At 46.1% G+C, this 25,469-nt stretch overlaps 1 protein-coding gene and 1 long non-coding RNA gene across 2 annotated transcripts in view; one reads left to right on the top strand and one right to left on the bottom strand.

Annotated features, from left to right (window-relative positions):
* Window positions 1-23,099, top strand: part of DRD3 (dopamine receptor D3) — a 40,351-nt gene extending 17,252 nt beyond the window's left edge. The window contains 5 exon segments of the mRNA XM_051819024.2: window positions 8,637-8,779; window positions 17,085-17,281; window positions 18,469-18,546; window positions 21,125-21,467; window positions 22,552-23,099. Of these exon segments, the coding sequence (XP_051674984.1) occupies window positions 8,637-8,779; window positions 17,085-17,281; window positions 18,469-18,546; window positions 21,125-21,467; window positions 22,552-22,748 (958 nt within the window). The 3' untranslated portion in view covers window positions 22,749-23,099.
* Window positions 1-25,469, bottom strand: part of LOC108177922 (uncharacterized) — a 50,710-nt gene that overhangs the window by 5,393 nt on the left and 19,848 nt on the right. The gene's annotated exons all lie outside the window — the stretch shown is intronic.

Genomic DNA, 25,469 nt, shown 5'->3' with positions numbered 1-25,469 from the left:
TTTGTAAAGTTAGTTCCCTTGGGTATTTTCTTATAGATTTGAAAAGTTAATTGATACATCTCCATGGATGGGGATTCATCATTTTCCAAGTCTGGCCTCATCTCAATCTCACCTCTTTGTTGCCCTGTATCCTGCTCATGCTTCAAGGTCTATCACAGTGGCCCCCTTTCCAGAAAGTCCATCTGAGCTCCAGTCACTCTGGAACCCTCAAATGCTTTCTCTGTACCTAGGTTGTAGCATCTCCAGCCTGAGCTTCCAGAATTCCCCAGTGTAAGTGTCTTCTCTCAGGGTTCAGTGTTGTGTGTTCTATAGCAGTTTTAACTTGCTTTCATGTGCTGACATAAAATTCTGGGCAAAAATCAAATAGGCATAAGAGTCCTTTCTTATGGTGATGCCGTAAACCAACCAACCAAATGGATGGCTTTTCTACTCATACTGCTAGTTGGCTGGCTGGTTGACTGGAAAACTAAACAGCATATCCACAAAGCTGGAAATAATACCGTTAGAGAGTGTGTTTAAAGCAAAGGGCTATGACTGCGTAATTCTGTAAATGCATCAAAAATATGGAATTATACACACTTTAAATGGATAGATTGTGTGGCATATAAATTATATTTCAATAAAGTTGTTAAAAATGCAAGAGATGAGAATTTGATAATATTTTAGCTCTAACATCCAGCATCTGTGTGTCATTTCTGGACACTTACTACATGTTTCCAAGAGTGCATTTACAGAAGGACTTCACTGCAGTCGGTTTGCTTTATTGTAGCCTCACCAACTTGAACTTCCCACTAGACCTGACTCATCGCCTGTGAGTCTCCCTGCTGTGCCCATCACAGAGCTTTGAACAAAGAGTGTTAAACTGAATTCCGTCACTGGCTCAGGGTAGCCAATGCTCCTACTACAAAGAGACACAAGGGTGTGGGAACAGAATTCAGCCATTGCTTCATCTGCTGAGCCAGGGTGCCCTTCCGCAGTTTGCCAGCCAGGAGGCCTTTGTCTAATCTGCACGAGAGCACCATTCACTGACAGCACTCATGCTACCACACAGCTCCTCTTCCACCATTGAACCCACAAATGACAAGAATAAACTTTGAACTGGCTTCTGTCCCATATAAGAAAACTCCCAGTAGTATAGAACAACCCCCAGAACTGGTTGGTTGGAGGAGTTGCTATAGAAACTTTTCTCAAGGCTTAGAAAGTCAATCAGTGATATCAAAGTGGGGGAACAAAGGCGATGTTTATTGCAAAGCACAGAGCAAGGAGCTGGGCAGCTATCACTTAACTCCCAGGCTCCTCCAAGCTTTAGGGGTAAAGGTTCTTAGAGGTAGAAGTTGGGGCCAAGTAGTGTGTGTTCAGCTCATGTCCGGATTCCTATGGTTGGTCAGGAATATCACGTCCTCTAGGGAATTTTGATGATGGCAAAGTGCCCCAGTCAGTCTGGGGGCTACAGGCAGGTGGTAATTACTCTTTGCTCAGGATTTGGGGTTCCTGGACAAGAAACCCCTTAAGACAAGACAGAACATCAAGATGTTCTCTAAAGAAGAGATAAATGACCTCATGAGTTCTGGAAGTCACACCTGGAAGGGCCAGTGATTAGGGACCTTGTGTGGTCAGCTGCACCATACCCTCAGTTCACTGAGTTAATTTCAGCTTGGAATGTGATGGTATCTAGCATCTCCATCCAGGGCACTGTGTAGGGGCTTGGTTTCACCAGGTTCCCAAAGAGACAAACCTTGCCTTAGACCCTACAGGGATGAATAAGGAGGTGCTCCCTTCCCTGCCCATCATAAAAGGTCATGGCAATACCTCTGTAACAAAAAGTAGATTAACAAGAGAAAAGCCTAACAAATTTATCTGATCGTAGTCTTACATGACACAGGACTCCTTCTGATTGTTAAGACCTCAAACATCCAGGATAATCTATTCTCACTTAGATCTGATGGCACGTGGAGAACCATGTGGAAATGTGATCATACCAACTGGGTATGATCTAATAGTCATAGATGGGCAGGGGGAGGCAGCCTGGCCTGTGTGTTCTGGCTCTTGTTCCCTCACTTGCAGCATTCCTTCTTCTCCAATATGAGGCAGAGGCGGGACTCTCTGGAGTGAGGATCTTAATTTCTTTATGGTTGGCTGTCACACAAAAAGACAGAGGGAAGTTAAGAGTAATATCTTTAGGCTTTATGCCTGGTTTTGGGGAAAAGAGATCCTGGTTTACTATGATTGCCTTTGGAGAGGAATTCTAGTTTTACTGTGGCATATTCCCCTAACCATTACAGAACTTGCTATAGAAGCCCCAAACCTGGGTCTACTTGCCTGATGTATGACAGCAAGACAATCACTAACATTGGAGTGATAGAAAAATGTAAGCATTTATTTGCAAAGTGCCAAGTTGCTGGGCAGTTGTCACTAAATGCCTAGGCTCCCTGAGCGGTTAGAGGTGAAAGTTCTTATGGATTGAAGTTGGGGCTGAGAAGTGTGTGATCAACTCATGTCCAAGTTCCTGGGCAATCAGTGCTGCTTATAGCCTCCCATTGATTGGCCACTGTGCATTTCAAGGAATTTTTATGCTGGCCAAGTGGGCTTCAGTTGGTCTGGAGGGTTATCTGCAGGTGGTAGGTGTGTTCTGCCCCAGACCTGGCATTGCTCTTAAACAAAACCCCTCTGGACAATACTGGCCATCGAGGTTTTATCTGTCAGAGAAGCCAATGAGTTTTGTTTTTGTTTTTGGTTTGTTTGTTTGTTTGAATACTGGGCTGCTTTCCAAGGCCTGCTTCTTCTTATTTTTAAAAAAATATTTATTTATTTGAAAGTCAGAGTTACACAGAGAAAGGAGAGGCAGAGAGAGAGAGAGAGAGGTCCTCCATCCGTTGGTTCACTCCCCAGATGGCCGTAATGGTCGGAGCTGCGCCAATCTGAAGCCAGGAGCCAGGTGCTTCTTCCGGGTCTCCCACTTGGGTGCAGGGTCCCAAGCACTTAGGCCATCTTCTACTGCTTTCCCAGGCCACAGCAGAGAGCTGGATCAGAAGTGGAGCAGCTGGGACATAACCGGTGCCCATATGGGATGCCAACATTGCAGGCGGCAGCTTTACCTGTTAATGCCACAGTGCCAGCCCCAAGCCAATGACTTCTTGAGTTGGTGATTAGAACCTGGTGGGGCCAGCTATACCACTCCCTCTACTCAGTGAATTTCTTCTGGGAAAAAGTTAATCCTAGAGGATGAACAAGGACACGTTGGGCTAAGGGGACAGAGAGGAAGGTCCTGGTGATACCTTCTTGCCTCTACAAAAGGGACATTCCTGTAGGAGTTGGGTCTCAGTTTCTACTACTTGCCCCAGGGGAGAATAGCAGAAGGTCAGAGCCAAACTTTCTGCTCCTGAGGCCTTCACGTTGGGGCCTGGTTTTCTGAGCCCCATAACCTCATTGGAGAAGGAGGCCCCCTCCTGGGCTTGCATTGCCCTATAGACCAAGCCTCACCAACCTCAAAATGGAGCCCCCTCCCTATTCTAGGAATGAAAACAGGCCTTGGAAAAGCTGTCTCCATTATGCTTCACAGCAGTTTGCAGTACACAGCATTAAAATCTGTTCATGTGATGCCAAATAGCCGGTCAATTCATGAAAAATGCAGTCATTCAGGCAGACCTTTGGTCTTCGCACAATGCCAGTCACCGGTCTGACAAACTTGACCCAATGGATTCAGGACATTTTGGTCATGAAGCCCCAGTCTTTAACAACAGGGTGGCAAGAGATAGGAAAGAAAAGGAACTGACAAAAGGGTTTTTGAAAGCAAGTAATACTATTGTCATTCGATTCTTAGGCACGGCTCTGTATGCTTGGATTAAGGCTGCCTTTTCTATTTTAAAAGGCAGAGCTGGAAGTCCTCTGAGCAGAAGCCCCCCGGCCCCCCGGGGGTCCTTGCCTCCCCTGCAGGCCAGCCGCCTCCCACCGGGTCCCGGGTCAGAACTAACTCAGGGAGAGGCCTGAGAATGTGTCAGGAGAGGGGGACACGACCAAGCAGTGAAAATTAGAGTCCCCCGCAAGGAGCCCGGGAATAATGCAAGCAAATGCATTCACCGGGGAGTTCTTTAAGTGGCTCTCAAATGGCACCCATCACACAGGCGAGCCTAAGCACAATAGGTGCCAGATGAGTCACAAGCACCTTGGATTTTTAGTTTGCATCTAAATAAGCACTTTATATTTGCAAAGGGCTTTCCAGTCCTTTGCGAAAAGCTTTCTCCTTCAACAACCCCACGAGGGGAGTTCGCAGCACTAAAGATTTATTGAGCCCCCTGTCCGACCAAAGAAAAGGTGCTGAAAAGCAGCCCTCACAGAGCTCCGGGGCTCATTAAACCCAAGCGGGGAGTCACAGTCCAGCCCTCCCACCCAGGCCAGCCCCTTGCTTCCCGCCCCCCCCCCAACTGCCCGCTTCCTAAAAAGGCACCCTCAGCTCTTCCCACCCCCCACCCCACACACACACTGCCCACCCTCCCTGGATGGGGCCCTGGGGTGGCGATTGAGTTCCGAAATGGTAAGGTACTGTGGTACAGTGACGAGCCACAGAGCCCGCTCTTAGAGGGGGCGTCCTAGTTACTCATCTGCGCAGAGATGGGAAACACTTGCACACTGTCTGGCAGCCTCTTAGCCCAGGTGTGCTAGGTGTTCAGCCAACGAGTAGCCCCTGCGGTGGAGGTGGGGATGGGGCAACAAGGGAGGGGCCTCTGACCATGCCGGCTGCACCGCTCTAAGGGTGCAGTCTCCTTGGACCAAATGAGACGTATCAGCCATGGCTTCAGTGTCCTAGCGCCCTCTGTGCCAACTGTAACTTGTGTGCTTCTAAAAGCAGCAGCAAAAATAGCTACCATTTATTGAGCAGGTAGTATGCACCAGGCACTAGCACCTTCTTACCCATTACTGCTAACTCTCAGGACAACCCAGCAAGGTACACTCAGATGCTGAGGCAGACTGCTAGGCAAGCTTGCTAGGATCTCTTAGCCGGTGGGTGCAGGAGGAAGGATTCTAACCCCTCCGGTGTCCAGTCTCCTGCAACGCATTCCCGCCCTGACTGGTGCCTGTGGCTCTGGCTCTACCTCTTGGTAGTAATGGGAGCTTGGATAAGCCTCAGGCTCCTCCTCTGTTCAATGGACAGGACAGCACCTCCTGCGAAGGATTGTTAGGATTAAATGATTCGTGGTTTGTAAAGCACTTTCAAACAGCACCCGGCACATGCATTTGTTCGTCTGCTAAGTAAATAGATTTCAAGTTCCCGGATAATCAGGACTAGGAGGATGACAATTATGTTGACAACAACAGTCACACGGTTGTCTTTTGAACGCTTAATATGTACTAGGCATTGTGTTCAAAAACAGAGACATTTGACATTTCTAACACCTCAACGTGGCAGGAATCCTTGTTCCCATTGTATGGATGAGGAAACTGAGTCTCAGAAAAGTCAGACCACCGGCTCACGGGCACACAGGGAGCTGTCAGGGCTGGGATTCCAACGTAACCACCATGCCCGCGGCCAGCATTCTGCTCAGCCCATCGGAGCTCACACGGGCCCAGGGGCACCCGAGCGAGCGCGGCCGGCCTGACCTTCCGAGGCGGCCCGGGGCCAAGCTGTCCTCTCGTGTCTCAGCGCAGCTTTGCCTGCGGACCGACGGACGTTCGGCAGCAATCGCAACCAGAGGCAAAGTCGACTCCTCGGGTGGGAATCCGGGGTCGCCGCGGGGCTGCAGGAGCCGCAGGGCGGGGCTTCCCCTCTCTGCCACCCCACTGAGCCTGGAGAGCTCGCAGGTGAGCCGTGAACTTCTCACCCCGGCTGAGCAGGCAGAGTTCTTGCTGCATTATGGTGCCCTCCGATGGCTGATTCCGGAACAGCCTCCGTGCTTCGCTCACATGGCCCTCTGGGGAGCCCGAGTTATTTCGAACGTTTAATATTGGTTAACAACGTACCAGAAAGAAAATGTAACAGTGGTAAATTGTAGTCTCATCGTTCACGTCTTACTAACCTAACAAGAATCCTTGGCATAGACATTTTCCCTAGTGCAGACTTTCTCGAAGTTGTCTAATTGTAAGATGCACTTGCTTGTTGAAAACACACTTTTCTGTGGGCCTCTTCAGAAGCACTCCATCAAAATCTTCAGAGGCGACACGGCTCCCAGGCGAGTAGAAGAGGGAAGCGATTAAAATAATCAAGCTAGTAGGGAAGCTCGTGCTGGAAGGCGTGGTCCCCACAAGGCCTCAGAGACTTGTGGAGGGAGTGGAACACTGGGGAGAGACACCGGCCTCACGGGTGGGAGCCCTGGCTTTGCCGTGGCCTGTTCCTCATAAAAATGGGGCCAGGGTTCCCTACACCTGCTGCTCCTTGAATTCGAGGAGCCCAAGGAGTTCTGGAACATGAAGCCGTATTTAGGAAAGTATGCAACTCTGGTTGCTGGTGTGCTGGAGCCAAGTTTGTGGCGACTAGCAAGAGCAGCTGGGCAACATGTTAGGCATTTCTGGAGCCGGTTATGCAGCCTTGGACAGTAGCTTGAACGGGTCAAAGTATTTACACCGCAGAAATTGGCAAATTAGAACATTATTTTTTTTTTTTCCACATGGAGGCTCCACTGTTACCAGCACATCACTGACTGACTGGTCAGGCCCTTGAGGGTGGCTCAGCTGAGACTGGGCCAGGACAGAGCTAGAAGTCTGGAACTGTTAGGAAAAGAGGCACATAATAGAGAGGAGACAGTATAGGAATCTGCAGCCAGACCGAATTTATTCAGAGAAAATAAATTCGTAGAGGTGGGTGAGCAACTACCAGCATGCACATTGATGGAACACGTGGCAGAAGGCCCTGACCCCCAGGGCTGGACCTTTTTATATTTCAGAAGGGCTAGGGCTGGGGGTGGGTCTGGGGTGGGGGCTGGGGAAAGGGGTAGCAGGCAGAGCTGAATTCCTGGAACTGGTCTTTCAGGTGGCCTTTCAGGGCCTTGGAAACCTGGGGAAGGATGCCAGGGTCGGGTGTAAAGGCAATAGGGTGTGAGACTCAGCTGAGATCCGAGGGCGAGGAATAAATTCCAATGTTTATCTATCCTTTGGGCAATCAGCGAGAATGGCTAAGGCTTATGTCCTTGTTCCATTGGGAGCTCCATCTAGGTATCCCATGTAGGTGGCAGGGACCCAAGTATTTGAGTCATCACCTGTTGCCTCCCAGGGTGAGCATTAGCAAGGAGCTGCATTGGAAGCAGAATAGCTGGGACTGCAGCTTCTACAGGGGGTGCAGGTGTTGCAAGCAGCAGTTTGTACACTGCGCTAAACACCTGCCCTCCGTGACACTTTTAAGCTCCCTGGATATAGCTGAGTATACACATGGCTCAACATATTTTGTCTTCTCAGTTTCCAGAGAACCTGGAGGCCAGAGTCAGAAGGAGAGACTCCTTAATCCCTTTTGTGCACTCAAGGCCTGGGGCTGAGGAAGGGAAGTGCAGATGTTTGGTGAGGAAGTTGAGTGATGCTCCCTAAACTCCCGCATGTGTGCAGCTCCTCTGCAGAAGCAGCACCTGTCTCGGCCTCTTGTGCACCTGTTATAGAGCATTAACATGCACATTCCCTGTACAAACAGCGGAAAGTTGACTGCAATGAAAGTCACCATTGCAGGACTTGGCCTTGCACCATGATGGTGCCAAAGGTGGTTTCTTACTCAAAAGGGAGAAATAGAGGTCCTTATGTAGTAAGACCAAAGAAAGATCCCACAATCAACCTGAGGGAGGCTAGGATGACCCACATCTCCCCGGATATGTACACCTCCAAATCTTGTCTTGAATCCCCTCCTTGGCCTTGCAGGGGCAGACCAAGAAGCAGCTGGCATTGTAACAGACCTTCTCGGTCTCTTCAGGACTTCAGACTCTGCTGAGAGCTATTGGGCTGGGGCTTCAGGTATCTGCCAGGGTCTTGCTGTTAGTGGTAACCCTGGGGCACCTTGAGGAAGAGGCTGAGCCTTGAGTCCTGCTGCTGTTGTGGCCAAACAGCCAGGTGAGGGCGAGGGAAGAAAAGCTGTGGCCAACTTCCTCTGGCCAAGATGGCAGCTGGGCCAACGCCTTCCATATACATAGTGTCCTTTGATGTAAAAGAGCCTGACCATTTTTTTTAAACATCTATTTTATTTATTTGAAAAGCAGAGTAGCAGAGAAAGAGAGATAAAGAGAGAAAGAGAATTTTCATCTGTTGGTTCTGTCCCCAAATGGCTACAAGCCCTAGCTAAAGTCAGGGGCATGAAACTTCACTTGAGTTTCCCACATGGTTCACAGGGGACCAAGTACTTGGGCTGAATTAACATAGAGCTGGGTTGCAGGAACTCCAACTGGGACTCAGATATGGGAAGCTGCTGTTGCAAACAGAAACCAGAAGCTGGAATCCAATCCACATATCCCAGGTGAGTGGCAGGGGTCCAACCACTTGAGCCAGGGTGTGCCTTACAGGCAGCCAGATGAGAAGTGGAACTGGGGCTGGAAGCAGGCACTCCAATATGAGGTGCAGGTATCCCAAGAGGAGACCCTGCTGCTGTGCCAAATGCCTACACCATCAACTTGTCTTCTGAATAGTCCCCCAGCCATCTCATCACACCTATCTTGTCTCCCTACCTTGTCCAGGTACACTGCAGTGGTCATGCCTGTTCACTACCAGCATGGCACAGGGCAGAGCTCCTGCCGGCGTGTGGCCCTCATGATTACTGTCGTCTGGGTACTGGCCTTTGCCGTGTCCTGCCCTCTCCTCTTTGGCCTCAACACCACAGGTAACAGAGATGGCTTCACTCCTGCACCCATGAGATTCATACACACCCAAGTGGCTGTGAGCAGTGCCCAACTCTGACCTTTCTGACCCCTTGTCAGAGTACTTTGTGACCAAATGAGAATACTACAGCTTGCAAAGCTTTGACCTTTGTTATAAATAAAATATAAAGCAAACTCTCATCAATTATTGACAGAAGGGTAAAATTCTGCCCCAATTAACGGAAAGTCTGGCTCATCCATATTTTGAAAGAAATGTCATTGTATCATTTGAAGAAATGTACTAGTTAAAAACTATGCTATATTAATAATTCAAGTGAGGTTTATTAATGAAAAGATAACAATTCAAAGCAGACTTCACAATGCAAAATGATATATCATAAAGGTCTTAGAGTAAGATGTATGTTTCTAATTTTCTACTCAATAAGAATTTTTTGTGACACTTTGGAATTAGTATAATCACAAATTACTGGAGTGTTTTTTATTTTTAATGTATGAAAATTCTGACTACGGTGGTTGGCATATGATACATTTTCTACTGGATATGGATGGATGGGTGAATGGGTGAATGGGTGGGTGGGTGGACAGACAATGGTGTATCTGAGATGTTTGAAATTTCGAGTGTATGACACCAATCCAAGTTTACAGCTCCCAGGATCAGGCACTTTGGTGTCTATGCCATGTTCATCTTTTAGGCTCAGGAGTTTCAGGGGCCAAAGGCAAGCTATTGACAATATACATTGAGTGTTTGCTAAAAAAGAACTGTTAGGCTAGCATTCCTCTGGATCTTTTGTCCATTTGGATTGGCTCATTCAACTCCTACTAAGCCCTAGGTTTGTGAATTTCTGGTTTGTAGGTACTTGTAACACAACCAAGTGCTCATGCATATGCCAATACTTTGTGTAACAAATTACATATAAATACAGGCAAATCCTGACTAATAAATAGTCTTCCAAGAGTTACTAGCCAGACAATGATTCGGAAGTCAAAATACATTTAGGAAGACTTATGGAAGCTTAGGAGTCAGTAAAACCTGGGTTCAAACTCCATATGAATCCTTGAGCAAGTTTGTTGTCAGCTGTGAATCCTTGAGCAGGTTTGTTAACTTTTTTAATATTGATGTCTTTAATGGCAAATTTGGGCTAATAATGCAGTGGAGCAAAATCAAATATATTCCCTCAATCTATATGTCTAGTGAGGTGCTTTCAATATTTATTTTCAGGGGCCGGCGCTGTGGTGTAGCAGGTAAAGCCAATATTTATTTTCATGTGTAGCACCCTAAAAATTATCCTTTCATCTCTAAAATTTCATGTTCCCCATGAACACTATATTATTACATAGCACTATATGTGTCATACCTCTTACTACTCTTTGGGGTTATAATAAAACCCCAAGTACTTTTGTATGTGACTGAGGGAATTTTCAAAAATCAAATTTGAGTCTATATGAATTTCATTGTATTCATTGACTTAAAGTATTTATTTATTTACTTGAGAGGCCAGAGGAAAGAGAAAGAGAGAGAGGCAGAGAGAGAGAGAGAGAGAGAGAGAGAGAGAGAGAGAGAGAAACTGCAGCAGAAGCCAGGAGCTGAGAACTCAGTCCAGGTCTTCCATGTGGGTGGCAGGAACCCAACCGCGCGAGCTATCAGCTGCTTCCTCCCTGGATGTGCATTAGCAGGAGCTGGAATCAGTAGCCAGATCCAGGGACTGAACCAGGTACTCAATTGTGGGATGCAGGTGTCAACCAGTAGCTTAACCATTAAGTCAAATGCCCACCCTGCACTGACTTTTTTTTTTTTTAATTCACTTATTTGAGAGGCAGAGAGATGGGCAAAAAAGTAGAAAGACAGAGACTCCCATTCACTGCTTTACTCCCCCAGATTCTCACCAGCACTGGGTCAGGGTTAGAACCAGGACCCCAGAATGCAATTCAGGTCTACCACATGGGTGGTAGGAAGCCAATTACTTGAGCCACCACTTGCTGCTTCCCAGGATCTCCACTGGCAGAAAGCTATGATTGAGAGCCAGAGCTGGAGCTGGAGCTCACACCCTGGCATTCTGATGTGGGATGTGGACGTCTTATCCATCAGACTCAATGGCCTGACTGCAGAACCTAATCCTACATGGTCTATAACCCCAGTCTATCTCCTTCATAGAGACTGTTTGCAATCAAATAAAGGCTAATTTGGGATCACATAAATAGATTGGCAGAGCACATAGCACCTGATCAAGGCCAGGCTTGTTTCTCTGCTGTATGAAAGGTCAAGTAGCCAACTTACTAACAACTACTTGCCTGACTAATCTACTATGTTCCCAAAATATGATGCTGTTGTCATCTTTGCATTACTCTTGACCATTCAATGCTTTGCTAACTGAATGACATTTTGCATGTACAATCACTTGGCCCATGCTTACACTGCAAAGCAACATCCCCAACATGGGGTTGGAGATTGACTCTGTGGCAGTAAAATTCCATTTTGGTGAGTGCTAAATGTGCTTTAGAGTTAGTTGGATGACTGGGGTCCCTTTCTAAAACTTTTGTTCTATATGGAAAAGCATTCTTTCTCAGTTGGAATTGCTAGACCAAGGCTCTACTTCCCTCTGGTCAGCAGAAAACCCCCACCAATACCAGCATTTACTGGGCTGAGTGTGGCTCCTCTTACTCATTCTTGGAGTTTGGCATGGACAGTCTCTTACTCTCAAACACACACCCTGGTAACTGTTGAACATTCTCAAAATCTGACATTAGACAGAGCTCCCAGGCAACATCAACACTTAAATGAAAAAGAATGATGAGCTAATTGTGGCTTTGTTACTACCAGTGAGATCATTATTGCTTCAGAAGCAAAAGCCAGGAAAATCTCTCCAAAAGAATTTTCAAATGTAATTGAGGGTTCCTGCTGAGTCATAGTAGACTAAGCCTCCACCTGGATGCGTTGTTGGCATCCCATATGGGTGCTGGCTTGTGTCTGCTGCTCCTCCTTTGATCCAGCTCTCTGCTATGGTCTGGGAAAGCAAAAGATGACCCATGGACTTGGGCTCCTGCACCCACGTGGGAGACCTGGAAGAAGCTCCTGGCTCCTAGCTTCAGATCAGCCCAGCTCTGGCCATTGTGGCCATTTGAGGAGTGAACTAGCAGATGGAAGACCTTTCTCTCTGTCTCTCCCTCTCTCTGTCTGTAACTCTACCTTTCAAATATATGCATAAAACCTTTTTTTAAATGTAGAATTGAGCAGGCAGAACAGACCTGTGACGTAGCATGTACCCTCTCTCCTCTCTCTCATCTCTGTCTTTTTCTTTGTCTCTTTCCTATAAGTCTATTAGCAACACTATAGTAAGACCTCCAATTATTCATATATTGTATCAAAGTGTCAGGTCCATCATAAGAGTCCCATAAATGTTAGCAGATATTATTGCTGTTATTATTTACTAGAAGATTTTCCTATCCCTCAAAAATTTAACTACGCATCTGCTTCAAGGAAGAACTAAAAACTGGTCATTCTGCTGAAGGTCATGGAGTAGACCAGCGCCTCTGGCCAGCAGCACAGAGCAGGGAATTTGTGAGCAGAACCAAAGGTGGGGAGGCCCAGTCATCCTTCTCTGCCTCCATCTGATCTTCGCAGTACAACTTGGGTATCTTTTTTTTTTTTTTTAGATTTATTTATTTATTTGGAAGGAAGAGTTACAGAGACAGAGGGAGAAGCAGAGAGAGAGAGAGATCATCCATCCTCTGGTTCACTCCCCAATTGGTTACAATGGCCAGGGCTGGGCCAGGCTGAAGCCAGGAGCCAGGAGCTTCATCCAGGTCTCCCACATGGGTGCAGGACCCCAAGTACTTGGTGCATCTTCCACTGCTTTACCAGAAGCATTAGCAAGGAGTTGGATTAGAAGCGGAGTAACCAGGACTTGAATTGGCAGCCATATGGGATGTGGGCACTGCTGATGGCAGCTTAACCCCGTGAGCCACAGCTCTGACTCCCAGGGAGGCACCGCTGCTGACAGGGTCAGCTTCATAATCTTGATAGATGTGAATTCCTCCAGCAACTCTCCCATCTAGAAGGAAATTCCCAAGCCCAATATAAATAACTTCTCTTAGCCATTTCCCCCTACTTCTTCCATGGAGAGTAGAGGGGAAAGGGCAGGATCGTACCAATAGCAGGAGATATCAGAAGTAGCTGGACTTTCACTAAGAAATGCGCAAAGAAAAGAACTTTCTGGCTATGCTCTTTTTTTTTTTTTTTCAATGACGTGGGCTGCCACATGCAGTTGGGAATTGTTAGAGAATGTACAAAGAGAAAAGTTGAACTTCAGTCTCTTCCAACTTGGAGTTGCTGCTATCCTCTGAGGAAAGGACTACATTAGGCACCGTCTTGAGTCACAGAGAGTTCCAAGGCTGAACAGTGTTGCCTGAGCTCTCAGTGCACATCCTAGCACCTCACTGTCACTCACCAACAGCCCCTAACCCAACAGAGCCTGGTGTGCTGGTGGCAGAGAAAACTCGAATGTCCCCTAAATATGTCGCCCAATCCTTTGATTTCACAGACAAGAAGAAAAAAGGCTAGCATTTCAATTTCTGTTAAATCAACCAGCTATTGTGTTATTTAAAAAAAAAATTCCTGAATGAATAAACAACAGCTGGTGACAAGGATTTAAGAAATTTTGAAAGGAGGAAAAAATTTAAAGTTAAGGAAATTCTATCAGCTGGCCTGATTTTTCCTTTGAAAAAAGGAACTGGAAGAGTGCCATTGATTTCATTTTAGCAAAAGAACACCTCACTTGGCTTTTAGAGCAGGGGAGCCAGGGGGAACTTGGAGGCTCAAAAAGTGAAAAGAACAATAGAAGTACACAATTAAAAGAAGAATGGGCTCATCCTAAAATCAGATTCATCCAAATCTCCTGTCTTGGGAATCAAGTTGAGGTTAAATCCTTCAATGAGTTTGAAGTTCATGAATTTTTCAAAGCAACCTTCCTTTGGTCTTGCTGTTCTTATCACCGCAGGGCTCAAGTCCCTAGGTTAGCCCACAAAAGCCTTTTAGACTCCTTAGTAGACATAGTTATCACCAGCACAGCACTTTGAACATGGTGGATGCTCCACAATGGTTGGTTGTTCAATTAAGTCGCTGAATCCTCTGCATTGCCCTTTCCTCCTGAAATGTTGAGATTACTTGGGAAACGCATCTCTGATCTCAGGGAAGAAGGTGTAATCCCCTCCACCTGGCCTCCCCCACTGTCCTCCAGCCACTGAGTGCTCATCTGTACATTTTGCTTATTCACACTTTATTCACGGATTCACTCAGTAACTATTGCGCTGACAGCACAGATCTGATTCAACTAAATCATCAAGGCAAGTCTCAGCTTCCGGGGGCCTCACTGCCTCTTCAGAGTTCAGCAGAGAAGCCTACAGAATGGTTGCAGTGGGTGCCTCACTCTGCCCTGCCAGCCAAGCTGCACCCCCAGGCAGGGCCCCACTCAGAGGCCACCGTCCAGTGCCCTATCCGCTATGCTATCATATCATGTGGGAGAGGCCACAAAGCTTTGTCTAAGGACAAATAGCAATTTAGTTAGGGAGGAAGGAAGTGATGACAGTGCAAACTCATGGATTGTATACCAGGGCCTTTCTTGGTCAGCAACCCTGAAATAGTGATGCACTCTCTCTTTCTTGCTCTTATTTTTTACTGGAAAAATAAACACTTGCACACAATTCATGAGGTATAATGAGATACACGCATACTTACCTTTGGGTAGGGCAACCTCCTACTCCAGATTGCTAATTTCACCTTGCCCTCCTTGGAGGCAAGCACTAAGTTTCTTGAGATAAAATGCTTACAATAAACATACACATGTACATGTATGTGTGGGGGGGGGGATGAGTATGAACCAGTTTTACACACTTCTTTACACTTTTACCCTCTTCTGATCTTGGCTTTTAAAAAATGGTAGTTCCTAAATAAAATGTAGACGTCAGCCTCTCAGGCTCCAGAGGAGGATGGAGAAAGGTTGAGTGTGTGTGCAGCCACAGATGGAGAGTCCCCAGCACACCAAGGCTGGCCACAACATGAAGTGGGGAGGGGGCCCTACTGCCCCTCAGACCCCATCTCAGAGGGGAAATGTGCTGTGACTTCTTCTCATAGGGTGATAGGCATGGCCAGACGCTGACAACAGGGGAGCTAGTCCAGGGGAGGGGCTGACTGCTGTCCCCGGGGTTCTCTGGAGATTCAGAAAGACCACCAGCTGCAACCCCACCTCTCCCCAACCCCACTGTCCCCAGAATACCAGAAGAGGTCAGTTTGCTGACCATCACTCAGAGCCCTGTGAGCCATTCCCTAAAGGAGGCACACACAGGCTCTACAAGGGAGATGCCATGAATTTTCTCTTTTGCAGGAGAACCACAGAATTTGGGAGTAGAGTGTAAAGATTCTGGTGGCCGTGTTTTCATTCAAATGTCTCATTGTACACTGAGCATTCCCTCCTCGTGGTTCTAGCTTTTTTTTTTTTTTTTTTTTTTTTTTTTGAAAGTCAGCGTGACAAAAAGAGGAACAGGCAAGGTCAGGGCAATGGGGAGGGATTGATTTTCTATCCTCTGGTTCACCCCCAAGATGGCCACAATGGCCAGCAATAGGGCTGGGCCAGACTGAAGCCAGGAGCCAGGAATTCCATCTTGGTCTCCCACATGAGTGGCAGGGACTCAAGTACTTGGACCACCTTCCACTGCTTTCCACTGCTTTCCCAGATGCATTAGCAGGGAGCTGGATTGGAAGTGGAGCAGCCAGGGTTGAACTGGCACTCAGATATGGGATGCCAGCATTGCAGGCAGTGGCTTAATCCTCTGTGCCACAGACACCAGCCTCTTGGTTTTAGCTCTCAGCTGTTACTATCTCCCTTCCACCACAAATATTGCATCCTATAAGTCTCCCTCCAAATTCCCGTTCAAAATGATACCTTCCCTCCTAAGTTGGAAAAGTGAGGGCATGTAAAAATAATAACAATAAATGGTATTATTACTGCCATTTGTTATTAATTCTCACAACCAATGGACAAGATAATTTTTTATGCTTCTCTTCCTTGGCAGAGGAAAGTGCCCGAGATCACACAGTTAATAAACAGCAGATCTGGGCCTCAATCCTGGGCTGTCTGGCATCTCGGTATCTCAGAAGACCAAGAAAGGAATGAAGGGTCCCTGGCGTCCCTGCCCTCTCCCCTCAAGCTCACACCTGAGACCACAGCTTCCAAGGCCAGATTTTGAGTTGGAGAGACCCCAACCTCTACACCAACAATACTGGATGAAGCACAGATGTCCAATGAGACAGGGATAGAGGAAGGCAGAGAGTCAAAATCACAGAAGGAATATTGATCTGAGGGTCAGACAGGCCGGAGGAATGTATCTTTCCAGCTGTGTGGCCTTGAGCCACTTACAGAACCTTTCTGAGCTAAGTTGTCTGAGAAGAGACACAGTGAAGGCACCTGCCCCACTTAATGTTACCACAATGGTTAGGTCAGATAAAGCGTTCAAGGCCTGTGCTACAACACATCGCAGGTATTTATTTGCTTTCCTTTTCTCTCTCAAGATGCAGAAGTTTCAGGTCCTATCCTGGACATGAGAGGAATCTCAACATCTGCTAGGCTTCAGGGCTCTCCTAAGGGAGAGCAGCAGGAGCGAGGGGGCGTGTACAGCAGGGACAGGACCCTTCTGAGATCAGATTCTCCACAGTGACGATGTACTAGCCAGCCCTCTCCCACCCATACCCGTTGCTGGGGTTCTTGTATTCAGCCACCAGCTGTCCCATGTCCCAGGTCCGACACCGGAAAGCTGGCCCTGTCAGCAGAGCAACCTTCTTCTCCCATTGCAAACCAAGAGTTCTCTGGTGCCCCCGTGCCAGCAGGCCCTTTCCTGGGGACCGCCTCCTCCCAGTAGCCTCTGCCCTGTTTCTCTGTGGCACTCTCCCCTGCCTCCCAGGCCATGTTCCTCCAAGTGGCAACTCACCACATCATACAGAAAGCATGTGTCTATCTAAACTGCTTACTGTTTCAAAGGGCATGCACAGTGTCATGTAACTTTGCAGTCCCAAAGCAGAGCACTGCCTGGTATAATTGTTGGTGGATTTTCTTTTTAAGGGAACTTTGAGGACAAAGATAAACTAGACCTTCTACCATAAGGAGCTGATGGCAGCAGCGTTCCCCTCAGCCTTCCCCACCCTCTCTCTGCTTTAGAACTTAGAGACACCACAGGTGACATGAGACCGTGTTTTGTGTTTCCTACTGAAGTCCAGCACTCAGCCAATTGCTTTCCCTTCTCCCCTTCCCTCACCCACAGGGGATCCCAGCGTGTGCTCCATCTCCAATCCTGACTTTGTCATCTACTCTTCAGTGGTGTCGTTCTATGTGCCCTTTGGAGTGACTGTCCTTGTCTATGCCAGGATCTATGTGGTGTTGAGGCAAAGGAGACGCAAACGGATCCTTACCCGACAGAACAGTCAGTGCATCAGTGTCAGGCCTGGCTTTCCACAGCAGGTAAGCACGTGGAGCGGGGCAGAGGGAAGACAACACCCAACCCCCCGGCCTCCCAGCCTTGTGTCCAGCAATGCCTGCTTTTGCCTGTACTGCCACACTGGAGACAGATCTGACCCCCATTTTCTAATGTGCTGGTATTGGCTATGCTCCAAAAGTAGGCAATTTCTCCTTTCTTGGTAAGATGATAGAATGGTTTCTGGACTTTTTTGTCCCTTCAAAGTCTTTTTGTTTCCCTCAGATGGCCAGCAGACTTTCCACAGGGTATGAAGTGTTTTGTTTTGTTTTGTTTTGTTTTGTTTTGTTTGTTAAGATTTCATTTATTTATTTGAGAGGCAGAGTTACAGAGAGATGGAGAAACAGAGAGTAAGGTCTTCCATCTGCCGGTTCACTCCCCAAATGGCCACAACAGCCAGAGCTGGGCCAATCCAAAGCCAGGAGCTTCTTCCAGGTCTCCCATGTGGGTGCAGGGGCCCAAGGACTTGGGCCATCTTCTACTGCTTTCCCAGGCCATAGCAGAGAGCTGGGTCAGGAGAAGAGCAGTCAAGAGACTAGAACTGGTGCCCAAATGGGATGCCAGTGCCAGAGGTGGAGACTTAGCCCACTCTACCACAGTGTTTGCCCCTTGGGGTATGAGGATCTAGTGCAGCAATTGTACCATGCATTGCTGGTGGGTTCCTAGAGCCAACCTTTTGTCCAAACCACTCATTCCAAGAATCACTGGGGCCCATGAAGACCTGTTTTCCTTAGTAAATCTGCCTCTGTGCCAAGGCCCTGACCCACTGGTGGAATGGGTCCCCTTTAGGCTCTAAAAAGGAAAGTCATTGCCTCAGCACTGCTCTTCTCATTGCTTGGGCTTTAAATTCTGCTTACCCCCACCTCTGGCACCCAGGGCTCAAACCAGCCCTCCAATATGGATGCATGCTTCAAAGTGATAACTGAAACCACTGCACCAAAACATTGTCCCACAGATGAATTTTTGATGTCCTGAGGGAAAGCCAGACTCTCCAAGTTGAAGTCCCAAGGCTTGGACAGAAAAAGACTATTGGCCCCCATGAAGTAAGTTATGACTGAAGCTGAGGATATGCACTCCTTGCATTCAAAGCCTTTTTAGGCCAAGCAGCTGCCTTTGACATGACTCAACCCTTTCGAGCTTAACCCACAACTGTTTCTCCTTCACCCTACCCTAGCCTTCCTGTCTGCAGCTGCACCCCGTTCGGCAGTTTTCAATAAGGGCCAGGTTTTCATCAGATGCCACAGGGAAAATGGTAAGTAGGCCGTACCTTCAATCACAGGAAAAGAGTAAGAGGCCTTCTCCCAAGGTTTGTCTGGGTCCCTACTCCCACCCCAGATGGAATCTAGCACTGATCCCACAGAGATCTGAGAGACTGATTGACGCTTGGGGACAGGAGTCATAAAATGATGCTCAGACAGCACGTGGCTGTTGAGCTATAACCCCATGACTGGATCCCACTGCTCTTGGGAGTTTTATGAGGGTGCCATCCAGGGCCACCGGTTTAGAGAGAAAACATGGTAATGCAACACACGTGGACAAAACCAAGAAAAGCAGAGAAAGGAGACTTGCAAGTGTCCTACTTGCCATTGAATGTGGGGAGCCTTTTGCTTCTAAGTCCAGCCTGCTCTGCTCCCCCAGCTAACAGAGCACCTAATGGAGCCCAGAAGTGTTAAATTTAAGACCAGTATTTCTCTCCCTGATCTTCACACTAGGAACAAAACTTCAAATGCCCATAATGAAGATCTGTGTCTTATCCAATCCCTGAAGAGTTAATTAACCATGTTTTACATAGGTCCGATGAAGCACTTAGATTCTTGCTATACATAATAAAAAATAGAAAAACAGCTTAAATTTACCTATGGCAGATTCATGGTTTGAGGAGACCCCAGTACCAAAGGAAGGAAAAGTGTTGACTACAAAGGAGAGATTGGAGAGCCCAAAGGCTGCCATTGCTGGGAGTGTGGAGAACTGGGCTCTGTCCTGCCATCTGGAAGGGGGTGTCTGCCAGCCAGACACCGAGGAAGCCAGTGTTTCCCCATGTCAGTCGTGGAGATACTGATAAGGGTTTGCAGAGAAAGAGGAAAGATATAATCACCAGTTTGTAATCTTGGAAGAATCATTTCCTTCCTTTGGACTAGGCTATGCTAGATCCGGTGCCTCAAGTCTGAAATTTTAATAGGTATTCCCCAAAATGTGTCTGAAGTCCTGGTTTCAGAAATAAGAAGTTAAGTACTATCATTAGAAGTAATATCACCTTTAGAAGAACAATAGGTGTTAGTTTAATCACAAATAATTTTGGTTACAAATGGTCTTTCAGATAAAATAAATAAACTTATATAAATAGAAAGTCTCATTAAAATAAAAAGTAAAAAAAAAATACACTTCTAGAATCCCTACAAATACCACTGTGGAGCACAGTTTCAAAAACACTTCATAACCTCGAAGACCCCTTGCCTTGATTCCTTCATTCAACAATATTTTGAGTGCATACAATGCGCCTGAACCCTGTGTACCTGCAACACCGATTCTGTGAAGTGAGGAGAGAGACATGAGAGCTGCTTGTGGCTGACACTGACTAACATATATCAAAAAGAAATAGAAAGGAAAGCTGTCAGGAAGCTCACCAGCTTAATGAGAAGGCTGAGACGATGCTGTCCATGCCCGGGAATAATCTGGTTAGAAGTCCTGTGATGCTGGACTTTGAATGTCGCCACTGCTAAATGAATTCTGAAGTCCCCCTCTGTCATTAGTTCTAGTTTAGTGTCTAGGAGCGAATCAGTTCTAGCTGCCTGCAGGGAGGGCTGTGGAGTGGGCTTTTATGGTTTCAGTAATGGGAGTTGATGGAAGCGTCTGATTCTTCAAACAAGACAAGACGCATGGCTGTTGTGCCATACACAACCCCCCTACCCCCCGCCCAGACTCCAGCAAAGTTCCCACACGTTCAGTTTTCTACTCGCAGAGGCTACTTATCCCACATCCATTTTCCCAATCTGTTTTCTGTATTTCAAAGGAGGTGCAAAGACATTCAATTAATTTGCCCAAGGATATGTCTACAAAGTAGAAAAGCTGAGATAAAAATCCTGGGTTTTCTTTTTAAATGTTTTTTTTCTTATTATGGAAAATTTCAAATGTAAAAATGTAGAAAGATAAATATAACAAAGCCCTGAGTTATCAACTCATGGCCAATTGTATTTCATCTACCTTCTGACTTACATTCACTCACCCTTACTGGATTGTTATGAAGCAAATCCCGAAGATTATATTATTACCATGAAAATATGTCTGTAAGATTCTCTAAAAGATATGAAATATATAACCACAATATCACATCACAGTAAAAAATTAGTAATAGTTCTCTAATGTAATCAAATATCCAATCAATGTTCAATTGTCCCATTTGTTTTGTATATTTTGGATCGTTTGAACCAAAATTCAAATAAGGCCTATACCTTGCAGCTGATGGTATTGTTTTTGTTGTGGTTGCTACAATTCATTGTTGAAGAAAATGAGTCATTTTTCTTGTTGTGTTTCCCACATTCCCACATTCCAGATTTTGCTGCTACATCCCAGTGGTGTCATTTAACGTGTTCCTCTGCACAGCCAGAGCATTCTAACTCACAAAGGCCAGACTACGGTCTTCTGTTACCCTCCTCGAGAGGTTGTCATGACTGTCGAATGCTCTAGCCATGGCAGGTGTTTTCAGCTGTGAAGTCAAAAGCGGGTTTCATCTCTCTTAACTTCCCACGGTCCCACCATACTCTCAGATGCTCCCTCTGAACATTCCACAGGATAGTTTCCTCTTCCTTCTTTACATTCCCCTCCCCTTTAAGGAATATTCAGAAGACTGACAATGTTCCCAGAAACGTCAGAACCTTCCCTTGTCATACCTGCAGCCTCTGTCCCCTGGCCGGACACACATGGAGCTGAAGCGCTACTACAGCATCTGCCAAGAGACTGCCTTGGGCCCACCGGGCTTCCAAGAAGAAGGAGAGTCAAAAGGGGCGGAGGGGACTCGGAACTCCCTGAGCCCCACCATGGCACCCAAGCTCAGCCTAGAGGTTCGCAAACTCAGTAATGGCAGGTTGTCGACCTCCCTGAAGCTGGGCCCCCTGCAACCACGGAGTGTGCCGCTTCGGGAGAAGAAGGCAACCCAGATGGTGGCCATTGTGCTTGGTAAGTCTCAGTTGGCTGGTGTTCAGCTGGGCTGGATTAGGTGGGGATAGGTTAAGTTATAGGAAATGGGCAGAGGGTGCCAAGGTAACCACTTTTGACAGAAATTGGAAATCTAGTCACAGTAATATTTATAAAATGTTACAGTGCAATTGAAAAGGGTTTGTGTATAAATACTAGCTGTGGTGGAAATTCAAAAGACCTCAATTAAATTTATGGAGCTGAACAACCTACTAACTAAACCATATTTTGCTATCATGTGGAGTTATAATGTATACCTCAAATAATAAATTAAGATCATGAATCAATAAAAGCAACACGTAGTAGATGTTTAATAAATGCTTATGGCACTTATTTTAAAATCTTAAAAAAATATAGGGATGCTAAACATGACTGTCATGTGGTCTGAGAACATCTAGATTATTTTAAATACAGAGGAAAAAAAGACTGAGGAAAATTCACCAAGATGTCAAAAGTGATGTCTTTGAGTGACAGGTGGTTATTTTTCTTCTTTCTACTTTTCTATATTTACCAAGTTTTCTATATTGTATATAGAATCAATGCTAATTTTTGTAGAAGAAAAACAAGTTTATTTTAAAAATAAATTAAAAATTGGTAAGTCAGAGATACTGCAAGGAGTTAGTGAATCCAATTCAGTCTCTTCAGTGTCAATGGCAAACCCTAACTTTCTCGTACATCAGGAACTTTGCCAGAACCCCTAGCTATCACCTCCTTAGCAGCAGCAGTTATGTCATTCATGTCTCTAAGGTGTTCTCCATCAGCTCCTATGATCATGTCTTGTGTGGGTAGACATTAAATAAATGTCTGAATTCAACTGAGAAAGAGAAAAGACTACTAAAGAACTACCTGAAGACCAAACTAGAAGTTGGTTTAGTAACAAAGGCCTGAAATGAGTTAAAGAGGTTAGCATGCAGATTTTGCATTTAAAAAAAAAAAAGTGGCTAATCATACTTACTTCATAGGACTGTTGTAAAAAAGTAAATGCCTCTGTAAAACTGCATTCTCATTCGTAACAAAAGGGACAACCACACTCCTTACCCAGTTTCTTCCTTCCTTTGCGACCTAGGGGCCTTTATTGTCTGCTGGCTGCCCTTCTTCTTGACCCACGTTCTCAATACCCACTGCCAAGCATGCCATGTGTCCCCAGAACTTTACAGCGCTACAACGTGGCTGGGCTACATGAACAGCGCCCTCAACCCTGTGATCTATACCACCTTCAATGTCGAGTTCCGCAAAGCCTTCCTCAAGATCTTGTCTTGCTGAGAGAGGAGAGGAGGCAACACGCACTGCCCCTGCACTCACCTCTAGCTGCCAGGCTGTCGGACCCCTGGCCGGGGCCTGCTCGGAAAGACTGTGCAGTGTTCTCTGGCACATGTTAGGAAGAGGATTCCTGGAGCCAGGATGTCCCATGTGGCAGGTGTAACCCATTGCTTCCTCCAAAACAAACTGTTCGACCTCTCCAGCTAAAGTCTGACTCCATTCTGACTCAGTCTTCTAGTAGCTGGGGACTTCTGAGTGATAAGCAATAATTCTGAAAGAAGCTAACAAAACATGACTGTAGGCAAACACAAAATTGTCATCAGAGGTGTGACTCATTACAGTGAAGGAAAGTAAACAGATCTCGTCATTCTTAACTTGCCAGGGGTCATAGAAATCTCACCAGCAAGCCACCTTGCAGAACAGCTAATCTTTCTCCCTTCAGGCCTCTCAGTAACTGTTAGACTAACCCTATGTTTTTGTGGGGCCATTCCCTCTGGGTTGCTACTTCCCTTCATCATATCCCAAGATATGAATGGCAGGCCAGGACTTCTACCTCTGTAGAATCTTCTTGGCTACTTTTGGTGAGGGAGACTCCTCCCCCAAAGAAGATGATGTCCCGCACTGGGACTTGGGCTTTGCTGCAAACCTTGATATGCTTGCATTTTAGTTCCCACTAGGAAGGCTGTTCAATTCCTTTCTCTTGCTCGCTTGAGGCAGTCTCAGTTCCAGGTTCTAGAGTTCTTGCAGACAGGAAAGTCAACTGAAGAGGAAAGGGCAAGTCCCAACCCACGAAGTTTCCTACTGGTGTGTCTGTGCTTAGCAATAGTTTCAGACCCTGCATCTCACTAAGTAGTAAAAGTCTGCAGGGTGCCATTTGCCTGTCCATGTTCTGGATGTACAACAATGAGTATGACAGTTCCTGAATCAAGGAGCTCCCTTCCTGCTCCTGTGTTTGCCCATGTACTTGTCCAAGGGTGGCAGGGGCTCACCTGGACTGTCCCTGGGCCTCAGAACTGAGGGCACCGGGCAGCCTGGCTATCCAAGGCCAGCATATGGACAGTCTTTGTAAAACACTAGTGAAGATCCTAAACATCATACCCTTACAGCTGAGATGAAAGATTTAATAGGAATAATTTGTAAATGTCATTTGAAATTGCATTTAGGAGAAACGTAAGTATTCTCACCATTTACCCTCTCATTTACAGAAGCTATTTTCTATTGATTGCAGATTCAAGATAAAATTTATGGATAATTTAGGAAATGTCATCGTGAACTTCAGAAAATTTGCCTTTAAGGATTGTTAGTATATAGGCTTGATAGATGCCTGCCACGCTGCTGTTAAAACTTAGAGTACACAGGACTGCATAGGAACGCAAGGCCTCCCTCACCCTACCTCTACTTCTCTAACCCTTAAGTATATATTAAGACATATATATACACATATATATACACCTCTAGTGAGCTAGTTACTTGTTAATTCTGAATACTTTTAATGCCAGCATTTTAAAAATGCTATTATCTATAATAATACTGACATTGTAAGTTGGCAGGAAAATTCTACCTGCTCACTAGTTCTTGTACCTTGTGCCATTTAGCTCAGTGGGTTTATGGTGCAAGCAAAGCTGGATCCTGAGACAAAAGGTGCAAAAGTAAAAATACATGATTCCTAGCTTTTGCATTAAAAATAACAGAAAACTGGTGACATAGTTGGATAAACAATCATAGAATTCCATATAAAAATCAAAGTTCTAAAGGTAGAAACATGAATAGCATTAGTATTAGTATATTTATGAGGAAAAATGGTAGTCAATATTTTGTATCGTTTCGTTATATCAAGTATTCAACACTTACGGAAACCTTAGATAAGATTTTTCCATTTTATAGATGAGGAAACTGAGGCAGGAGAGGCTAAGAAATTTGTCAGGTCACACACAGCCAATAAGTAGGAGAGCTAGGATTCGAGTATATACAATTGACAAGCTCATGCAATTAGCTGCTACGGCACACTGCCTCTTACCAGAAAGGCAAGAGGGAAGAGAGGAAGAGCCTGGAAGAAAAATACTGAACAGCAATTCCTGGGGGAAACTCATCCTTCCCATCTGCCTGCACCCGGACATTCCTAAGAATCCAGTTCAAAGCATCAATCTCAATCTCCTTCCATGTTTACTTTATAAAACAATAACATGAGAAATCCATATTTACCTTTATAGACTCACAGAGCAGGGGCGAGCACTGTGGCATAGTGGGTAAAGCTGCAGTCTGCAGCGGGGGCATCCTATGTGGGCACTGGCTCAAGACCCGGCTGCTCCACTTCTGATCAAGCTCTCTGCTATGCCCTGAGAAAGAAGCAGAAGATGGCCCAAGTCCTTGGGTCCCTATACCTGGTGGGAGACCCGGAAGAAGCTCCATGCTCCTGGCTTTGGATTGGCCCAGCTCCAGCCATTGCGGTCATTTGGGGAGTGAACCAGCAGGTGGAAGACCTCTCTCTTTCTCTCTCTTGCTCTACCTCTGCCTCTCCCTTTCTGCAACTCTGCCTTTCAAATAAATAAATAAATCTTTTTTTTTTAAAAATATACAATCGCAGAGCAGTCGTTACAGAGTCTGGGGTTTTACCCTCCCTTTCATTTACAGGAAACAGAACTGAGGTCCAGACCAGTCAACCACCCTTTGGTTAATGACAGACAAACATTCAGATGTCCTGAATCCTAGCTCAGCATTCCTTTA

Source organism: Oryctolagus cuniculus, chromosome 4 (genome assembly GCF_964237555.1).
Source record: "Oryctolagus cuniculus chromosome 4, mOryCun1.1, whole genome shotgun sequence".
NCBI classification, from domain to species: Eukaryota; Metazoa; Chordata; class Mammalia; order Lagomorpha; family Leporidae; genus Oryctolagus; species Oryctolagus cuniculus.
This window is presented reverse-complemented; position numbering and strand designations above follow the sequence as displayed.